General features: G+C 29.9%; 1 protein-coding gene across 8 annotated transcripts in view; it reads right to left on the bottom strand.

Moving 5' to 3' along the window:
- The window catches only part of LOC143253288 (uncharacterized), a 142,587-nt gene that overhangs the window by 105,190 nt on the left and 14,390 nt on the right, over positions 1-23,007 (bottom strand). For 3 of the 8 annotated variants that reach the window (XM_076506906.1, XM_076506907.1, XM_076506909.1), the window contains 5 exons: positions 19,367-19,430; positions 17,626-17,727; positions 12,794-12,851; positions 12,233-12,339; positions 4,879-4,965 (listed from right to left, as the gene is read on the bottom strand). In XM_076506906.1, coding sequence (XP_076363021.1) covers positions 4,879-4,965; positions 12,233-12,339; positions 12,794-12,851; positions 17,626-17,727; positions 19,367-19,430 — 418 coding nt within the window. The remainder of the gene's footprint in view (positions 1-4,878; positions 4,966-12,232; positions 12,340-12,793; positions 12,852-17,625; positions 17,728-19,366; positions 19,431-23,007) is intronic. The other 5 variants (XR_013029490.1, XM_076506903.1, XM_076506904.1 and 2 more) reach the window with 3 other exon arrangements.

Genomic DNA, 23,007 nt, shown 5'->3' with positions numbered 1-23,007 from the left:
AATACTTTTAGTGAAGATTCCAAGTATTTTGCACAGAAAAAAAATGTTCATGAAATATTTTTCTTGAATACTTCTTTGTGAAAATATCAAGTCTGTTTCATTACTAGTCTGAGTGCAAATTGATTTTATTTATGATTAAAAAAAATTATTCATTGTTCAAAAAATTTCAAATATTATTTGTGTAATCTCTATAACCTTCTAACTACATTTCAAATGTTTGTTTTCAGTAAGACTTTATATTTTATGTTATCTTCTATACTCTAACTATGTGGGGTCTGTCATTTGACCAACAGAATAACCATCATAAAAAAAAGGAAATAAATATATGTTATACTTTTTTTGTGTTAGAATGACTACACATTATAACACTATAAGACAAATGTCTCAAAATGCAAAATATTTATATTTATTTATCATTATATTGATTTTCCAGTTATTCTTAGCTAACATTACATAACTTGCATTAATGTGGTGCATGTGCACTCATGTTACAAATCTAGTTACACGAAACTGACCTTTAGAATTACGTCTTGGCTGTTTTAGTGAACTAGTATTTTGTAATAACAGTTACTTTTCATTTATTATACATTATATATGTACATAAATTATTCCCATTTAGAAATAAGATATTAAACTTATTTTGCTTAAAATATAAAACAACTCAAGAAGTAAAGCAAACAATTATCTCTTCTCACTATGAACTTTAAACTTGGTTGCTGCTGGACACAAGTTGCTAAGTCTTTTAAAATTTCACATGTGGAGGATACCAAACATTTTTTTTAGGTTTTATAGGTTCAAGCAGATTAAAGACAACCTAATTTCTTGAAATCTTGGTTTGAAAGAATGTGGTATCCTTTTCACAGCATAAAATGGCTGAATATACCACTAGGAGGACATTCTAAGGTGTTGATTGGTTATTTACATGTCATATATAGAAGTGTATATAATGGACCATTTCCCAAAAGGGAAAGAGTTGAATGGGGCCACTGTGTTTGAATCAGTACATAAACCATATCTCAGTAAAATAAAAAGATATAATGTTCTTATTTTCTATTCTAGCTTATTAATATTAGTAAGTTGAGTTCCTAATTTGTACTAAACTACAGACATCACAAACACCTAATTTTAAAGAGTGCTGCATCCAACATACCACATAACTCACTAAAATCTGTATTTAGATTTGTTCTTATAATATTTACTTTTAAAATTAAGAAATCAAATAATTTATTATATTAAAGTTTGAATTATAATCTACAATTTGATTCCAAACTTACTAAGATAAATTCATAAAATAGTAGCTCAAAATTTTGAATGCAAGTCAACATTAACAAACATGATGACATGGGCTTTGACCCATGGCTCATCCAGAAAGTGTTAAATAATTTTTATTTAATTAAATAATGCACCAAAGAACACAGACTAATAACATGGTGGAAGCACACAATTTCTTCTAGCAATAAAATATTCTGGTTTTCTAAGTATGTGACAAGAATCATTACAAATTCATCCAAGCTGTTGTTAAGTTTCTCAGTGGAACATTACTTGTACTCTTAGCGAAACTGACTATTATCTGTTCAGGACATAATGTTATGCAATACAATATTTGGTAGATGAAAACACTGACTTCCTATTGATTATACATAATATATAATTAAACTTAAGAAAGAAGTATGAACATATCCTGAAAGAGAGGATGTGAGAGGAGGGTCCAATTTTTCTATCTAACAGCCCTGAAACCAAACAAAATTAAAGGCTATAAAAAATTACAGTTTGTATATGCAATGAGAATTTTATGAGTACTTTACAATGAATTCCATAGTTTCTGGAGGGGTGGAAGATGAAATAAAGATGAGAAGATACCTAGAGAAAATGTGTCATGTGTCACACTATGGGAATTCAGTATTTGGTTTTTAATATTGCTTTATAAGATTAAGAACTTAAAACTTATACACCATTAAAATATGAATTATTAACATAAACAAAAAATAGTTTAATAAGATTTTGAATGCAAGACACTAAAAACTTGTGTCATGTTCAGTAAAAGGGTTAATCAGCTGTATAGACTGAATCACATTAAAAACTATGAAAGTGTAAGCTTACTATTTATAACCTATAAAACTGGACCAAGTAAAAACAAAACAGAAGCTATATTCATTTATGACATTCAAAGAAGTAGTTATAACAAAGATATGTATATAGAATGTGATAATTATGCTGCATATAAACATGTCATTTGAAAATCAGTAAACCTATATTATACGTTGGAATATTGCCCTTTTACTGTTTCAAGACTACAAAGCACTATTTTAGTGCCAATTTTAACTTCATACCAAATTTCAAAATTTAAGTAAAATTAATAATTCTAGCTCTATATCAACAACTTTTAAATGAAAAATATTCTATAACTGGTATTTAGAATAAGTTATAAAACAAAAAATTTTCAAACTTGGATTTCTATGTAACTTTGGGGAATCTCACCGGTAAACTGTCCTCTCATTGCTTTTTTCAAACAATTTTTCTGCCTATTCCAAAGCATAAGTTTGTATTTCCTGAGAAACTACCACCTCTGTTTTTGAGGTTTTATTAATACAGGGTTTATGCTCTTTTATGATGTCAGAGTATGTGGTCTGGACAACCACTAATGACACTAGGTTATAAAAATAAATACCATCTGATTAAGTATGTCATAAACTGTTCACTGTAGAAGGAAGAGAATAGAGTGTGAAGTAATTTATGGTTTTGTAAAAATTAAGAAGCTTAAGATGAAAAAAAATATATGACTGCTTGTCTAGAAAGTGAGTTTCATATACAACAGGACATGTTGTGATACTTTATTCCACACAAAAGCTGTAGCAAATCATCATTGAACATCAATTTTTTCCAACATTACTTATCTTTTCAATTCATAATATTCAAGCAGTCTTAAGTATTAGAGAAATAAAGACATACACAGATTTTATATTGTTTTTATCAGTTCCCAAATCCAAAAATGTATAAGGGTTTATGAATTTTCCAAAAATTAATATACTTATATTCTAGCCTGAAACTGAATGTGAAAATATCAGTATTGTAATGTAGTTTATTAACAGCTGCCAGTTGTAATTTTCTCGTTCTTGGTTACATATTGCCAGATCTTTAACTTTTAAAATGGCTATATAAACCATGTTCATTATTTTTATGAATTGTTTGCAAGTAGAAAAAAATAATATAAAACATTGAATAGGAAAAAGAGAGTTCTGATTCATTAAGGCCCATAGTTTCGTAACAGTATCAACTGCATTGTCACACATTGAGCAGTTTCATTCTCAGCTGAATATTGTCATTATTTTGAGCATTGTGAATGAAAGATACTATAAACTACAACATAAGATTTGCAGTCAACACTGAAATGTTTACCAAACAGGTCAGTACTCTCAAAAAGTATTTTTTATTTTAAGTGTATGAAGGAATATATATATATTTTTAAACTAGTAGTGATGACAGGCAGGAACTAAAATTTTCAAATTTAAATTAATAAAGAAGTATATAAAATAAATCTTTAATACTGAATAACATACTACATTACCAATGGTTCCTTAAAGTTGCAGAACTACACTCTGAACTCCTTAAACCCAAATAGATGCTGCTAGTATCTGGCTAAAAATTCCATTTTACCCATTGAACACTAACAACATCTGACAGCACTTATGTCTCTTTGGCTGAAAGCTAATCCAAACTATGTTAGTACATACTTTCTATGAACAGACTGGAAATTTCAGAACATCATCACTATAAATCTGGTAGAACGTGCAAAACATTATGGGTTTAAAGAGTTAATGTATTAGTAAGCTTGCCTTCTATCTTCCCAGGCAAAAAACATATTCCCAGAGGAGTTCTGAAACCTACATATGTTGCAGGTTGTAAGAGTTATATACTTAGACCAAAAGTATTTCAAGAAAAAATAAACTTTTAATTTTAAGGTATGTGTGTGTGCATAAGCACATGCTGTCCTAAAGTAATTGTTAGTTAATTAACCTGAAAATTTCCTTCCTGGCATGCCTTTAGTATTACAGACTATTATTAATTTTCTACATTTGATACAGATGTTGCAAACAAAACAAAGTAATCATACATAATTAATAAAGAAACATCAGTTGTTAATCCTTTTAGTTCTTGTATAACCTACATCAGTATAAAATTGTATGCATTAAATCCTTCAGGTTATTATACTGAATGTGGTATTTAGCCTAATAAGACCTGGCATGGCCAGGTGGGTTAAGGCATTTGACTCGTAATCTGAGGGTCTCGGGTTCGAATTCCGGTTGCACCAAACATGCTCGCCCTTTCAGCCGTGGGGGCATTATAATGTGACAGTCAATCCCACTATTAGTTGTTAAAAGAGCAGCCCAAGAGTTGGTGATGGGTGGTCATAACTAGCTGCCTTCTCTCTAATCTTACACTGCTAAATTAGGAACGGCTAGCGCAGATAGTCCTCGAGTAGCTTTGCATGAAATTCAAAAACAAACAAACAATTTAGCCTAATTACTTCTGCAATAACAGGTCTAGAAGGCATACTGCACACCTGCCTATTATATCTACATGCAAAATTCCCTATTTTTTTTATTTTTATTATCATCTTGTATATAGATAAACCTTAATCCTCTTCACAAGCTAAAAAAATCTGGCTGCTACAAAAACAAATTTTATCTGAGCTCACTACCTGAATTCAACTAAACAGTAACTCAGTGCACTCATTTAACATGAAAAATTATAATAAAAGTATGTTATTATATGAAATTATACATACTTATGATATCTAGTCTTTTGTAAGAGGTTTCTTCAGCACAATATTTCAAGATTTAAATAAAAAAATTTCAAATTTTCTGAAATAAAGCTTACCTTAAGTCTTTTAATCTGTGTCTCAAAATCTGTCTTCAAACTCGTTGCTTCATCCAGTTTTGCTTTCGCAGAAGCTAGATTTTCAGACTGAAAAGAAATGTAGTTGTTAATCTGGTAAATATCCTTTAAAATTACTTTATATAAAAAGATTACTATTATCTGTTTCAACAATTGTACAAATTCTCTTCAAAACCTCCTAAAATATTAGTTTTCCATATTGATGGGATGATGTAGTTTTAACTGAATGTATTTGTCTTTGATCATTACTACAACAACAACCAATTTTACAATATTTAATTATGTCTGATCTTTATTAGCTGTATCAGTAAATTAGTGAAAAACAATAAACATAAATTTAATATATGAATAAAAAAATTGGGAAACAAGTTTTCCAGCTGGTTCTAAATGAGCTTTTTGTAATTTTTCTTGTGAAATATACTTTTAGTTTTGATTTTTTGTTTATGCTTATTATAACTTTTTCACATTATTATATGAAATGCAGAAAAAACTTTGTTACAATAAAATAAAGTTAGCATATTATTTCCATGCTAATAAGTATTTGTAATAACAGTTTTATCCACACTTCAGCATATAAAACCAGAGGCCTTTCATACTTTGAATGAACATACTGAACACTAGCAGGTTATTTCATAAATTAACATAAATACACAAGAACTACGAGGTCTGTTAAAAAAAATACGCGGACTGACGTCATAAAACAAAATGTACTATATTTAGAAGTTACAGGTCTGGAACCCCTTCAAAGTACTCTCCTCCCCAACGCACACACTTATCCCAACGGTGTTTCCACTTGTTGAAACAGTCCTGGTATGCTTCTTTTGTAATGTCCTCCAGCTCCTTCGTCGCAATTGCCTTAATCTTGGGAATCATCTCAAATCTTCTTCCTTTCAAGTGTCTTTTGAGTTTGAGGAACAAGAAAAAATAGCAAGGAGCAAGGTCAGGTGAGTAGGGTGGGGGGTGGGGAAGAACAGTGATCGAGTGTTTGGCCAAAAACTCACGAGTTCTGAGGGCTGAATTTCGCAGCAACGTGATGCATCTTCAATTTTTTTGTCAAAATCTCGTAACAAGATCCAACTGATATCCCACACTCTTCACCAAGCTCCCTGACAGTCAGACGTCGATTTGCTTGCACCAGGGTGTTGATTTTGTTGACGTGTAGGTCGTCAGTTGACGTGGAAGGACGTCCAGAACGCTCATCATCTTCAATGGACTGTTGACCATCCTTAAAACGTTCATGCCACTTGAAACGTGCCGTACGCTTCATAGCAACATCATCGTAAGCCATGTTAAGCATAGCAAGAGTTTCAGTTTCAGATTTTCCAAGTTTAACACAAAATTTCACAAGTCGTTGCTCCTTCTGGTCATTCATTCTGAAATCCACCGAACAAAAAAAATCGCACTTCACTTGAAACTGCGTAGCTAATACACAAATGAAGATATCTGCAATTGGGAAATGGCGTCGTAATCAGCTGATCTGTGCGAACCTAGCGACACCAAGCAGATTCCCCTGGAACCAACTGGAGCCGCGCAATTCAAACAGTCTGTATATTTTTTTAACAGCCCTCGTATTTGTCCTAAATTTGAATGAACATACTGGATACTAGCAGGTTATTTCATAAATGAACATAAATACACAAGAACTATTTGTCCTAAATTTGAATGAACATACTGGATACTAGCAGGTTATTTCATAAATTAACATAAATACACAAGAACTATTTGTCCTAAATTTGATCCAACAGATTAGAGAGCAAGTAGTTAGTTTATAATACCCATCACTACCTCTTACTAATTGATTAGTGGGATTTCACTGTAAATCATACCACTCATACATGATCTAAAAGTGTGTATTTCTATAGCATACCATGAACCTCTGGATTTATAGTCTGACGTGTTAACCACTTTGCCATACTAAAAACACACTGAAAATGTTTCAAAGCAAGTTCTTACAAAACTTCAGTTATTATAAAATGATGGTCACTGAATAATTAAAACACTCAAATGATCAATGTTTCTACATACACAACGTAAAAAATATTACAAGATTGTCAACATCTAATTACCTTGTAACATGTGTCTGTTTCGAGGCTGTTGACAGTTTCAGTATAAAATTTTAAAATGAAAAGTAGCTGTAGCTGTTAACATTTTTACTAATAAAGCAAAGAACAATATTTCAACCTAAAAAGGTTGAAACGCTGTTCTCTGCTTTATTAGTAAAAGTCTTAATACCCATACCACCCGTCCCAACATACATTTTTACTTGAAGTAGGTTTCTTGGTATCTTGAGAGTAGCTATTGTTATACAATTCATTAGTATTTTTATGTATTTCTTAGAAAGAGCATTCCTTTCCCATATAAAAAACTCCACTTGTTCATAATAGATATGTGGATAACCTTTACATGCCTTGAACAAAAGGAGGAAAGCAGTTCAGGTAGATTAAAACAATCTCATAACAAATGACAAATCATGACTGATTTTTATCCTTTTGTTTTCCTTTATAAGTGAAAGTTTACATAAAAAATATAACAGGAACTTAAAAACATTATTAATATCAAATTAATGTAAAGGTTTGGATGAAATAATACATAGCATCTCACAAAATAAACTTCATATGCACATACCTCCCCTGTGTGAGTATGTAGTACATATCAAATCTCACTCAGTGGATGTACTCAAAACAACGTCATGTACATAATAAATATCATCTACTCTCTATGGTAAGAATTACACTGGCAGATGTATCCACCTGATATAGAGTGGAATAGAATATAAAAACGGATACAAACAACAGCCACTTAGCTTGCAGTTTGCAATATATGTTGATAAAACCAATACATGCATTTCTTTTTTGGCTTCCATTGTACAAAACAACAAATATTTTTGATCACAGAAAAATAATGAAAGTTTAGTTATCAGAAATTAAAATTCCAAATTAAACTGTTGTTTCACTTACATAGACCCTTACAAGACTAACAATTTTATTTATTTTTTCTCCTTAATATATTGATTACTTATTTAGCTTTTCTTATCCTCTTGTCCTTTCTTTTTAAAGGACTTTATGAAAGTATTTCTATACAAGAATCTGTTTTTAGCACTTAAAACCAAAACCACTTGTTGACTTAGATTTTATATTGCCCTCCACCTAAAATTTATTTGTATTTCTTATTTTTGAAATTGTAGTGATTGTTTGATGAGGAAAAATTTTGCCTACTTCTGCCACAACATTACCTACTTGTTAACTCTTTACAGCTAGTTTGTTTCAATGTAGGCAAATAATTTGATGGTCTGAGGGGAACAAATATTTTAATATAGGGTGCAGGTTGTACTAAGCCATAAAAGTTGTAGACTTTTCCAAAACTTTCCACATGTACAAAACATTATTAATTCACAGCTGCATCTATACTTAATATTACATGTATGTATGCAGAATGTTTATTAGCTAAGTCACAAATGAGTACAAATTTGTTTTTAAATTTAAATTTCAAAATTCATGTTCAGGTATAAGACAAGACGTTCTGACTCAACTACATCAGGTAGCAAATAAATAAATACATATTTAAGTATATACATATGTAAAGAATCAAAGATTCAAATACATTATTACAGGATCCCCATATTTTATTGAACATGAAAATTCATTTTTAATATGGTTTTCAAAAATATTTTTTAAATATGAATTTTAATAACCATCAGTAGAATAGCTGATCCTCCTACCATTAGTTTTGGTATATTATGTGGTTATGTTTTATTTCATAGAGATACCAAATTTATATTTTTTGAAACAAGGAACTTAAGTGAAAACCAATAGGGTTCTTCCTCACCCACAAAGTAAGCATACTTGTAAAGTTTGATTAAAATATGCTATTTTAAACTAGTTATCCTGCTGAAAGGAGATGTCTCAAGATGAGCAAACATCATTATTCCTATATCTTACTGAACCTTTTCAGTTGAAAGCATAATAAAAGGAAGTTTACTAAAACTGCTACTGAGGATTCTTTAATCTAAAACATCATAATAATGTATTCAGATAAAGTTTTGTTAATGGCTAAAACATGTAATATGTTTTAAAACCTTTTTTTAGTTTTCAAAAACACTACATTTTGCTAGATTTATCTAGCATCATCAAGTGGATCAACTGTATTAACCTCACATGACAATGCAAAACAACGGTTTTTAAAAACATAATACCTGTTTTATCCAAAAAGAAAAACTTTTATTTTCATGTTAAAAGTTCCTCTTTTATTATAGTAAAGATGTGTTCAGTTTTGTTTTTTTTTGCAATTTGTTACAAAAGTGGAAATTATCACTATTTGACTTCTTAAACATTTGCAATTTTGAAGTATTTTGCCAATTCTCCATAATAGTGGAATATAAGCTGAGTAATACTGTATGTAATGTTGGGCTTATCAATTCAGTTTATTTTTCCATATCACCAATATATGAGCTATAAGGGACAAAATCTCTCTGGTTGGTTGGTTGTTCATTGGCACAAAACAACTGGGCTGTCTGTGCCAAGCAACTGGTAAAAAGGTAAAAAAGTAAAAATAATTAAAATAAAACATTGTCCAATTTTAAAATTAAAATCTTAAATAGAGTTTAAAAGACCAATGGCCCTTAAAAATTTAAAAACACAATTCAGGTGGACAGAGTACCATTGCCAATGACACTGTCATACATCAAGGCTGAACCTATTGTAAAAAATATGTTTAAAATGGTGCTGTTGCTCTCGATCATAATGACAGCATGACAGTAAAATATGGGCTATTGTTATCTGAGTGTCACAGAGACCACACAATGGTGCATCAGTACCAAATAAAAAAAAGCAAAGAGTTACAAAACTGTGATCAATGTGTAGCCTAGCCAGAACAGCTTTCTCCTTTTAATCCTTATGGAGGCAAGATGTCCATAGGGCAATAAAGGATTTAATCTGGAAAAGCTTGTTATCACGTTGCTCACTCCAAGTCGACTGTCAACTGGTGCAAAGCTCAGGCTTGAATACAGAACCGTAGTCCATGTATGGGACAAGTGCAGTAGTAACAGTACCAGAGCAAATAAACTTAGCTGTGGTGTCGGCAAGCTCGTTCCTGTGAATACTAACATAGACTGCTATCCAGAAAAATTGGATAGAAGTAGATGTTAAAGAGAAATGGGCCAGTTGGTTTTGAATATCAGCTAGAACAGGGTGAGAACTAACGTGAAGCAATTCCAGGGCCAACAGAGAGCTAAGCGAGTCAGTATAAATAGTACAAATAATATAAATAGACTGTAGTATAAAGAGGGTCCCCAAACGGAAGTCCCAGAGATAAGCAGGTGGTACACAAACTTGGGAAAATACAGCATCCCTTTCCATTAAAAAACAAACAACAGAGAAACTACATGTGTAAAGGGGGGGGGGGAAGACAAATGAGCCAATGTGAAGGCAATCAGGGAGAGGCTATTCCTTGACAAAAACCTCAGGATTGTGGAGAAGTACCTCAGAAAGGAGGTGAATAGTAGAAGTACTGAAGGAATACTGATAGGTTAAGATGCAGGCAGGAAAACTGGGCATGGGATAAACACATAGGATGATCAGGGTTTGCCCCTCACATGGGCAATAAAAATTCCAATTGTAGAGAATCAAGAAATGAAAATTAATCCTGATGGTATGCTAAAGCAAACTGATCTGAAGCCTGTGGAGGAGACAAGTCATGCTTGCACCCTCAACCAACAGAAAGACAAAAGTGGTTTACATAATCCTAATATCTGGGAAAGGTGTGAATACAAAATACTGTTAGGAGGGGCTATCATGTAACAAAGAAGGAAGAGGATTAAAAGAAATTAGGGAAATGAATAAAACAGAACCTGAGAAATTATGTCTTAAAAAGACATATCAGACCTAGATAATTCCACAGTAGAGGCATAGGAAGACAGCAAAATCAGATGGAGATAAAAGGCTGTCAAATTTCTTGTGAGCTAAAAGGAGGAATGCTAGACTCATATAATCTCAAGGGGAATGGGAGCAAATAATTCCATAGCCAATTTACACTTCACAAACTGTTTTAAAATTGAAGAAAACAATTCCACTTTAGAATGAATGACAGAAAAAACAACACTAAGTTTAAAGAAACAAAAACATTTTGACACAAGTACTGTCAAATTAAAAGGAATTAAACTTATTTTACAAATGTCATACAGAAAACACTGGAACAAGGAAATGACTAATAAAGTAAAGAAAATTATATCTCTGTACAACTTATCTTGATAAAGCAAGTAAGTAAGGTCAATTGGAAATAAACATAGTACAGGAGTATAAAAATGAGTAACATAAGTACAAAAACTATTACAAAATTTCACTTTGTTGGGTCAGGCCAAAGAACAAAACAATCTTAGTTTATCATACAAAAAAAAATGTATATAACAATGCAACACCATGAGCTGATGCAAAACTATTTTGTACTCACAGCAAGAGCTAGTAAAAAGTCATGGTGTATTATATGCTTATTATAAGGTTGGGAATCAGATAATCAAACTGTTAGGAAAAGTGGTAATTGATAAGTTGTTGTTTACCACTTTTGCAATTTATTAATATTTAATCATAGCATTAGAAAACCAATGTCATGATCTATTCCTTACTACTTCTAGTTTTAGGCATGTTTAATACATAAAACTAATTTATTTTTACCAATAAACATTGCAGTTAATTGTCTATATGTCACATTACACTCTAAAAACATTTCATTTTTTTTTTCTGTTTTGGTTGTATTATTGAAGTTAAGCACAAAACTACACAATGGGATATCTGTGCTCTGGCCACCATGGGTATCGAAACTTTGATTCTAGAGTTGTAAATCACAGACATACAGCCATGCCACTGGGGAAATTTATTACATAATTCCTTAAATATGCTTATGAATCACTGAAAACAACAACTATAAAAGCATTTAAAATAATGTTACCCATACTCAGTTGTTCATGCTTCAGTACAGCATTTAATTTAGACTATAAAGTTATCCAAACAAAAAATGTCAATGTTACATGATTTTTTCTGGACAAAAAAAAAAAAATTGTAAAAACCATGTTAGTTTTCTGAATTTCACTTCAAATTTATATGATCTTCATTTTGACTTAAAACAATTAAATGGGCAGAACCTTTTTTTTCTCCAGTTAATCAAAAGAGGAAGAGGTTTGATACTTAAATTTGTCACCAACTGTTAGAATTTTATACAGACATAAGGGTTCCTTTGTAGATTTTTTGTATTCAACCAACCTGATCAGAAACTAATTTTTATAATTAATTATCAAAAAATTTGAAAACTTTTCTTTGATTACATTATATACATAACAGGTGCTTACCACAGTTGCAATTTTCTGCTCTAACTTTTCTTTCTCTTGCTTTATCAATTTATTAGTTTCTAAACTGTCTGATAACTGCTGTCTTAATAAAATAACTTCTGAGGTAACTGTTGGAAAAAACAAACAATTTTAACAAGTGCTTACAGTAAAGTTGTGATGATCAGATATCAGTCATTGTCAAGGTTAGTAGCCTATATGATCACCAAAGTATTATTAATAATTACTGATTTTTTCTTTAACATTTAGATACTAGTTACTAATTAGTATCCAAGAAAATAAACTTTAATAACAGTTGAACTTAGATGGCCAAATAGGCTACTAACCATGACAAAACATATTCAACATTTTATTACTACTATCTTATTGAAGTCTCTTTGTTTCTTTCTCATAAATTTGTGTATTTAGAGAAACATAATATTATTTTATAATAAATATCTTGTTTTTCTTTGATAGACTGTTTAGGCAGAGTATTCATGATGAAACTGCAAAAAGCTGCAATAAGTATATAATAATACTGTTTTAAAATTTACAGGAAAAGTTATATAGACTTCTGAAACTCACTTAGAGCTTTTCCCTCTCCTAAGGCTTGGATCTGACTTCGAAGCATTTCAACTTCAGCCTAAATCAGTTTACACAAAGGAGAAAATGATAACCTTTTTGCAAAAAGTAAGAAATTGTATTTTCAATTTTGAAACTGCAAAATTATTAACAGAAGCATCACCTAAATAACTAACATCAACAAATTCACTTTGGTCTTCCACAGTTTGCAAAATGAAAGTATTACACATACACACACAAAATACAAGTCAATCAAGATTCTTTACTATAAAAAACAAACAAACATACGAGAAAGCTACATAAAATTCCATACTGCTTGAGAATTTTATGGCTTAAAAATTGCTTTTTATGTTAATGCATTTGTTCTTCCTTGAATGCAGCCTTAACTATCATTTATGATTGTCATCCCTTTTGTCTGCAATATCTATAAAATGCTCATAACATAATAATTTATGTAAGTTCTAGTTAAACCTACTTTCCTTTTTTATTCAATTTTAAACAAATATCAACTTTTGAGCATTAACAAAGTCAGTTCACTCATAAGAAAGTATATCCAAATAAAAAGTTTAAACACTTGTGAGCAGAATAATGTTAACGATGACTTTTCAAACATAATGGCTTTCTGGCAGCTCCCAACAAATAATGGATTTGTATTTAATGGATCAATGGTATGTAGAATGTGAGAACTCTTTCAAGAGCTGTGTATCATACATTTAAGCCATTGTAACACCATTATTTAAAAAAATTCTTCCATTAAATTACATAAAAATATGCATGAAGCTTGTTTTTGTCTCTCATTTCATGCATATATTTATTCATCAGTCAAAATAAATCATATTTCAACACAACATATTGGCGATCCTACAAAGTAATTTTTGAAAATGAAAAAAAACTTATTAATCTTTGATAGTTACTATAAAAGATACTATAAATAACTTGAAGAAAGCTTATACAAGTAGTAAACAAGAAACCCTGAAATGATGAAGAGTTGAGGATTGTACAAACAAGATAAATACTGAACTGCAAGTTAGTAATTAACTGAAAGAAGTATCATTACATTATTACTTAAAATGTATAATTATATTACTTATAATTACTTCATCCAGCATATTAGTTTTGTACTTAACAATTTAAAAACAAAAACAAAAAAATTATGGCCAAATTCACACATGAAAGTTTTATTTATTTATTTATAAGCCTTTATTTATTTATAAAACAGTCAATTTGGTATCAGAAATATATTGAATTATTTTTAACAGTTAAATTAACTCTGAAATCTAGTTCATAATAAAAACTAAAAAAATGTTATAGAGGTGTCACTGTTGATATTTAATGATATACAAGTAATTTATTAAATACTTTAAAGGATAGTTACAACAGATTTTTAGAAACTAAAGAAACACAAAGATCCTAATGAATGACATTTAAAAATGTTTCCTTTATATCAGAACTTTGTTAATAGTTATCAGCTGCCATCTCAGCCTTAATAGAAAATTTAAAAAAAACTTGTATCATTCAAAACATCTTAAATTAACCTCGATGTCAACTCAGTGACAAGCTGGATTTCATTTACCCTTTGAAACAAATAGCTTCCAGCATCACTTATTTATATTATTAATTCAGCTTGTATGCTGAAATAAAGGATTTAATGTTTCCTAAAACTTATAACTGAAACATGAGCTTACTGTAAGCTAATTTAAAAATGATAAAGAGATAATAAAGCCAAATTTCAATAACAGTTAAGATCAACAAATTAACAAAAATAATTTGAAATGGCACATCCAAATCATATTCTAAAGATGAAAGTGCATCAAAATAATCCAAAAAAAATTTAAAGTTTTTGTACTTTACAATATTTGTCAATTCAAATAATTACAAAAATCCAATCCATAATTTCCACTACATCTTTATCCACATTGAACAAAAGAATAATAGAATTTGTAATATTATAGCCAACACAACTAAGCCACTATTCTAAAATAATATCAGTAATCTCTCTCAATTTACTGTCATGCAAATTAAGCATATAAGATGGTGAGTCACAAAATAAATCAATCTGTAATTGTAACTTTACTTTTATTCACACTGTACAAAACAATAGGATGATGAAATCTGTAATATTATAGCAACTACAATATAAACACTATTCTAAAATAATATTGATCATTCTCCTCATCAGCTCTCAGTCATAAAAATTAGGTAGATATGATGATGAATTCAAATATATTTGGATTTTTTTTCACTCTAATGGAGATACATCAGGCAGTTGTTAATCAACTCTAAATGTCTTAAAGCATCATTAACAAATGATGGAGATATTCAGACACTTGAATGTGACGTAACATCAACCAAAACATATTTGAGTAACAACTATTTATTGATTATGGTTTGTCATAATTTTAAGAAACAAATTTAAAAAGGTCAGTCTACAGCCAAGATGCCCAACAAAGTGCATTCTACCAAAAGTAACACACACAACATTTCAACTACAAATGTACTAAAATGGATGAAAATGCCCTTCCCCATTAACCACAGTTGACACAATCCTTGAAAAAAATAGGACTAACTAAAATGAGCAACTTGTAGATTAACTGGACTCCTATCAAATACATACAGGATGCTCATGGGAGCTATCCCATAAAATATCCTCAGACACTATGGGTAACTTTTTATCAGAGGTGTAGTCACAGATACCTTAGAACTTTATGAACACTCAGATTTTAAGCTTTTTACATTAATATCAGTCAGTCATTGTTGTTCATAGTGACCATACTCTATACTGAAATAATGTATCTTATTGAGTATATACAAAACTAATCTACCAAATGTTCATTTAGGAATGTAGGCTGGAAGACCCATCATTTAAATTTCAGATCATACAATAATAATAATAATAAGTAACTGTTGATAAAAATAAGTAAGCAAACATTGTTATTAATCCTTACTCTACCTTAGATTTGTAGTTAACTGATATTAAACTGGTAACAATTACACTTTATCAGCTTAAACCAGTTAACACTGTAACAATTTTTGTATAATATAAACAGCATCCTAACCAGCACTATTTTTATTATATCCCAGTTGATTTTATTTGCCCTGGTATTAGCCATAGTTTTGGCTTTATCAGCAATGAATATGGTAAAAATTATAGTTAACATATTTTCATAAATTCTTCTTTAGTTTCACACTTACATTCCTAGAATTATATGCCTGATTTACACAAATATGAATTCACAAAGTTGATTAGCAATATTTTACAACACCTGGCACTGCCAATTATTTAATTGTTTTGTATATATCACCGAGCTGATCCCTTCCACAATTTGCCAAACACCACCTCCTATACTATTACTCCCACCCCATTACAACATTTCTATAAAGAAAGACAAAAATAAAAAAAAGAGTATTAAAATTTGAAGGAGACCAACTAGGGAAGGATATGTATGCAACAATACAAATAGAAACTCTGATATCTCTTAATGGATCTTCACAGAATCTGGTAAAATTTTGTTAAAAAATTATAAGTATCTTGTGCACAAAGAATGATATTATTTCAGTTAATTCTTTCTACTCATTTTGACACAAGTCAACAGTACCCTTGAGGCATATTACAGTAACTTCAGCACAAACAGACTAATGTTTGAGTTAAACTTAAAAAAATGTTTATACTTTTCAATTATGCAATATACAATTTACTTAGATATCAAAGTAAAACATAAATGCAATTTAACTTTTTCTCTAGCTATAACATATTCAGGTAAAAAAACATCTGTAACTGCTACTGTGGACATAGCAGCCAACAATACTACCAACAGTTGAATCTACCTGATGATGATAACAGAGTAATATCTTCAAAATAACTATTCTTGTATTACAGCATGAAATGAGCTTTTTCTAATGAGTGTAAACATATGCATCAAATAAGTACATGTTGTTTGTACATCTCAAACCTATGTACAGAAGGTGGGAGTGGCACATGTCTCAGGGTGGAAAAAAAATTCTCCTATTTCAACATAGCATAGCCAAATAACTTAATAACATACTTGTTAATACATCAAGTAAACATAATATTGTCTAGACATACATTTACAGGACTCGGTTATCCAATTCAAGACAGAGTGCAAAGGTTGAGATTTTACACAGCCCATGGATAATGTGACAATAAAATTGAAGTTTAAGTATTTTAAAGTTTCTTTTGAAACACAAGAATTAAAACTCAAATAACATAAAAACTTTGAAATATAACATATAATGTTAACATCTTTAATAGCAAAATTGTTTTATTAAATTTTAAATGTAACTCAGCAATTTGCATAAAAAGGGATTTAAATGGATACCCACTGCAAAAGGGTTAAGAAGATTCTGTTTGTGAAATACAATTTGTCTATAGAATGAAATGAATTACATTTTCTATTTTCATTTCATTGTTAAGAAGTCTACAAGATTTCATCTACATGTTGTTAGTAACTTCAAATGCACTCTAACCTTTACCTCACTGCCAACACAAGTGAAGAAAGGTCACACAGCTTAGTAAACACTACAGCAGATTGTTAATATGCTCAGTTTGGTATTTTTAAAAGGTCTGTTACACTTTCAAAAAAGAATTTGCTACAACTATGTTGACATATTTCAGAGTGGAAGTCTGAATTAGAGATACTGAATGGAAACATTAACATTGGAAGTGCTTTTTGATCCTTAATCCCAGTTGTATTTTTGTCTCTTAATTTCATCTTTTCTTCTAACAACAGCTTTGTTTCAATTAATCTGTAGAATATACATATATGTAACAAAGTACAGATAAATCTTATGTTTGCTTTTTATTCACAGGCACTGACCTTATCAAATCCACCACTTCCTCCACTACTGTCCCTACTTGCTTGTGCTGCATGTAGTCTGGATACTTCCTTTTTCAGCTCCTCTGAATACGATTTTTCTTCCTAAATATTATGAAATAGATTTCTCCAGAGATACTCAAAAAGTATCACTGTTTTTTCTAATTTTACTAGTTACATAAACTGTGAATCTTTTTTACGAATAGTATGAGAGAATTCAGAGTAGAGTCACTTAATCGTCCCTTAAACACTTCTTGTGAGGCTTCAGTATACTTACACTGAGCTTGTAAACATATACAAATTGTTGTAAATCCTTGCTAAGTTCCATCTACTACTTTAAATATAGACCAGAAGCTAACACAATCATTACTGCGATCCAACAAAAATTATGACATTGAAACTTTTGCTTATTAGTTTATACAAGTTTTAATAGTAAAAAAAGGGAAAGTGCATCTGAGTAGTTGTGTGGGGGCAATTTAGTTGTTTAAGTTGGTTAAAAGAATAAAATTATTATTATACATTTTTAATGATCTATATAAGGTACAAGACAACAAACTTTCATAAACCACAGAGAAAAGATTAAATATTTTTTTTTTTGTTGAGACACCTCACCACAATAAAGTTTAATAAAGATATATCACACACAACAAACATACTTTAATAACTTCTAATTTAGAAACTTAATTATCAAAATGTTTTTCTTCATATATGTACAAGATATACTTAATTTCCCTCTTTTTTAATATTCAGATCAATCCAATACTATTCATTATACCTTTACTTTCGCTTTCCAAAGTCTTGAGATTCAATATAATATATTGTTTTGGTATCTACAGCCAACAAGTTCCATGCTCAGTTTCCTACTTTTTTTTTTTCTGAGATAAAACTTTATGTTTAACATAAATTCAAATTTTTATCTCCTATTCTAAGATAAGAAGAAAGTATATATATAACCAAACAGTCCATGATTTATTTGTAAAAGTATATCCCATTGCTGGATTTATTTAGTAACTCACTGATAATTGTTTTAAGCCACTTTCAAATTCCAGCTACTCGGCCAGCAATGAAAAGCAATAACTACAAGTTTTTCTTTCTTTAAATTATAAAAGAATTCTATTACTTATTCCTAAATGCTAGTCTTTTAATAATGGAGTAAATATTACATTCTGAAAAATCACCAGTGTTTTCTCATGTTTCCAGAAATGCATCCAAACTATGTAATAAAATAAAAATAATTGGAAAAATGTGAAGTCAAGCAGGGAGATAAAGAGAAACAAGTTTAATAAAATAATGAGATAATCTGAGCATCAGTCTGATGTTCTTAAACCTACATCCAATATAAATAACAAAAAAGAAGTAATCCAGCCACAGTAACAATATATATACATAATAACAAAGCATTGTTAGTTTCTACTTTGTAGCATTTTGGAAATGACCAAATAACCTGTTTCAATTACTCTTAATTTATGTATATAAAGAATCAAATGTAAATTTAATGCTTTTTGTACATAAAGTATTAATTTTTAAATGTTGCTGTGCTTCAGACATGCTGAAAATAGCCACAAATAAAAAATTATTGTACTCCATACTTGAACAATTTAATATTTATGTAGTATAAAATATCATTGAATGCCTTCTATTTACAAATCAATTAACTTATGAATTTTTCTTAAAGCATATATTGGGGAACCACCAGCAATAACAAAAATAGTTTAGAAGAAATTTACTATTAAAGCATTTTTACTTTGAGAGATATCTGGAGGTCAGAAATATCCTGTTGGAGTACAGACAATTTTCCATCTTTTGATCTGCAATGAAAAGTAATTTTAAGAATTGACAGTATAACAAATTTACAAACATGTTCCTTCATTGTAAAGAACATTCAAACATCATTAACCACAATATCTCCAACTGCCTTTTCAATAAAAATCAATTTGTTCAAATGATATACATTTTTTAGTCATGAAATTAAATGATAATTAAAAAACAATAATTTTAAAAGAAATGTTAATTACCAGTTACTTTAGAATCATCAAGGCTGTAGAAACTCTATTGGTGAACTGGCATTCTTTAATATGTGCTTTTTTGAAACTTGGAACAACAGAGGTGTGATTTGACAAAATAAATACTTGATATTTTGAAAAACAAATGTGTCACTATGACAGTTAGAAGTACATATCCACTACATGACACAAAACAATAGTCAGTCATCACTCACAAACTGAACACCCTTGTCCAAGACAAACTTTTTACATATGTTCAATCATGTCGTTGCATTGTCAAACATTAGTTTTCTTTAATAATTTACCACAAATTTATAATTAAATAGCAAGATCAGTTCAAAATGATAATAAAACCAACTTTTCAATATGAAAGAGATTAATGAATGGTACAACATAGTTAAATAATATATACAAACATGAATTTCCTCTGTTATCAAAGTCTGATTATTATATAATACTGGTTTACTTCGCAACTGACAATTACTTATGGGAAAGGGGTATATGTGTGTGTTTTTTTATAACAAAGCTACATCGGGCTATCTGCTGAGTTCATCAAGTGGAACCGAACCCCTGATTTTAGATTTGTAAATCTGTAGACTTACCGCTGTACCAGCATGGGACAAAAGGGGTTTTCAACTTCTAAATAAGAACTTTACTTTTAAAAATTAGTGCCTCAAAGATTTTCTTCTTTATCCATTTAATGTTACCCATTTAAACCTCCTTTACTCAGTATTTAACACTGTTATTTTCTGGCTTGATGATTTCAATCCAAGTAGCTGGGTAGGACCTACTAACTGGAAGCTCAAGAATAACAAGTCACAGGGTGTATTTCATGTTTCTTTCTAATATCCAACAAAGTTTGCCACACAGAAAGAGACAGTATACAAATGCACAACTCTAAAATATTTATGATATACAGATAGCAGCTGTATGTATGTTCTTAAGTGAAGTCATACAGTAGGATAAAGAAAGAAAAAGATACAATACGATAATGAGATAATTTGAGCATTACTCTAATGTTCTTAAGCCTGTATCCAATATAAATAAAATAAAAAAAGTAATTCAGCTACAGTAACAATACACATACAACTGTTAGTTCCTACTTTATAGCATCTTGGAAATGATCAAATAAACTGCTCTTACTTTATGTATATACAGAATTAAATGTAAATTTAACATTTTTTGTACATAAAGTATTAATTTCTACAGGTTGCTTTGTTCTAGATATGCTGCAAATAGTCAACATTACACAAAACAACATATTAGGCTGTCAAAAAAATTAACCATTGTGAAACTGTAGACTTCAGTTTTTACTGAATAAGAAACTAAAATTAACAATATTAACTCACACAGACTATAGTATAAAATTAGAACCTCATACCTTTCTATTTACTGAGATATTATTATATTTAGTAAATTAATCACAGTGGTTCTGCCCGTCTCTTCACTGGTATTAATAACAGCTTATTAACAACAGATATGGTTTTTAATGGACATACTGAATTTGCAAGAGGAGAGTGAAAACACCTTATTAGTTCATTGTACTCTCTTCTCTATGTAAACTATGTTACAAGAACAGTTAAATGTAAAATAAAACCAGTTAAAATTTTATTAACTGTAAATTATTATAAATCTGAATCCAATATTAAGGACACATTAAATTCTACAGCAATCAAAAGTTAAGCCTCACAAAATTAAAAGTTGAAATATACAAGATGATGTCAAAAAGTTACTTATGCAGGTGCAAACATTTTTTAATACAAAACTACCATAACATTACATAACATTGCATATGTTACTTTCATCCAATGTAATGGTTGTACCAAAAGAAAAGATGCAGCAGCCACCAGCCATTATCTTATTCACCAAGAAAAAAAAACAATGATCTATCTCACAAGAAGTTATCTTTATTGCAACAAAACATGATTAATTTACAATTAGCGAATTTACACGCCATGCGCACTGGAGAAAGGTAAAGTTAAGTACCTAACTTGAGTGGCTTTCTGCATCCAAGCATAACTGAGAGAAAAATGTAGGGATTTCAATCAATTTGCATATTAGTTGAAGGGGGAGAACTAATGCAAGCACAGCCTGCACTACAATGTCAGAAACTTCCAACAATTAGAAAATTTGCATTACTGGCTGCAATAAACTTTTCAATTGTCACAAAAATATGTACCAATGAGCTCAGGTACTTAAATACCAGGTATTTAACATCAGTGTTTCAGAAAAGCTATTTTCCTTCATTTAATGTACAATGGTGTGTTTTACTACATATTTCTATTAATTTAAATGAAACAACAGCTTATATCAGCATAATGTATTTTTATTGGCTCAATATTTTGCTATTGTAGCTTTGTCAGGAGCTATCAATAACCTACAAGTTTACCAATCCTGTTGAAACTAAATTGGAACACTGTCATCAGTTTATTGAATATTGATACAAGTATCTAAAAGGTTCAGATGTATTAAAAATACTATAAACTACTCTTGAACCTCAACTGTAAAAAATAAAAACCAACAATGATAAATAATATATATAAATCAAAGGTTAAATATCAAAAATAGAATTTGGAAGAGTACATGTAACACATGAAATGCATTTTCACATTTATACCAATACATGTGTTTACAGGCATCTGTATTTTTCTACGCTGTTGTATCAATACAACGAATTAGATCATCAAAGGATTATTAGTTATTATGAAAGTGTACAGACTTCACACAAATTCAAACAAGAATTTGAAGGATACAATCAACACCTTTTGCACTAGAGATCAACTTTTGTATTTATTCATTTTTGCTTACTTTTTGTTTTAATATTAAAATATATTCTTTAACCTTCTCCATATGGGTAGAGCTTGAAGTATGTCTTCATATTTCATAGACATATGTTCAAAATTCTATTAAGCTACTATTCTATAAGTCTGTGTACATAAATTTTGAATCAAACTGTGGTTTGTAGTTCAAATTTTAGCATTATACATTATTTAATTTCTTAGTTCAAAAGTAAATGTTAAAAAGAGATTGCTATATATAGATTTTTTTTGTATATCCTCTGTCTATTTTCTCTATGGGTCTAGCCTTTTGGGACACCCTCTCTCTATATATATAGTGTGTGAGTGTATAAAATAAATAAATTTACATTTACTTTTAAGTACGGTGCACTAAAATAATGCTTAAATATCAAACCATATTTCTACATTGACCATCATCATTTTGACCATTATATATTGTGCCAAAGTAAAATATGCCTGTCAACCAATACAGGTATAGATGTGGCACATGTTAGCATCTTGTAAAAACTCAACAACTGGCAACAAAATGTACATATGAGAAATGAATAAACCACCTGCATACCGTTTGTTCTGTAGGTCTGAGC

The sequence above is a fragment of the Tachypleus tridentatus genome, chromosome 6 (genome assembly GCF_004210375.1).
Source record: "Tachypleus tridentatus isolate NWPU-2018 chromosome 6, ASM421037v1, whole genome shotgun sequence".
Lineage (NCBI taxonomy): Eukaryota > Metazoa > Arthropoda > Merostomata > Xiphosura > Limulidae > Tachypleus > Tachypleus tridentatus.
Note: the sequence above shows the minus strand (reverse complement) of the source record. Positions and strands in the feature narration are given on the sequence as shown.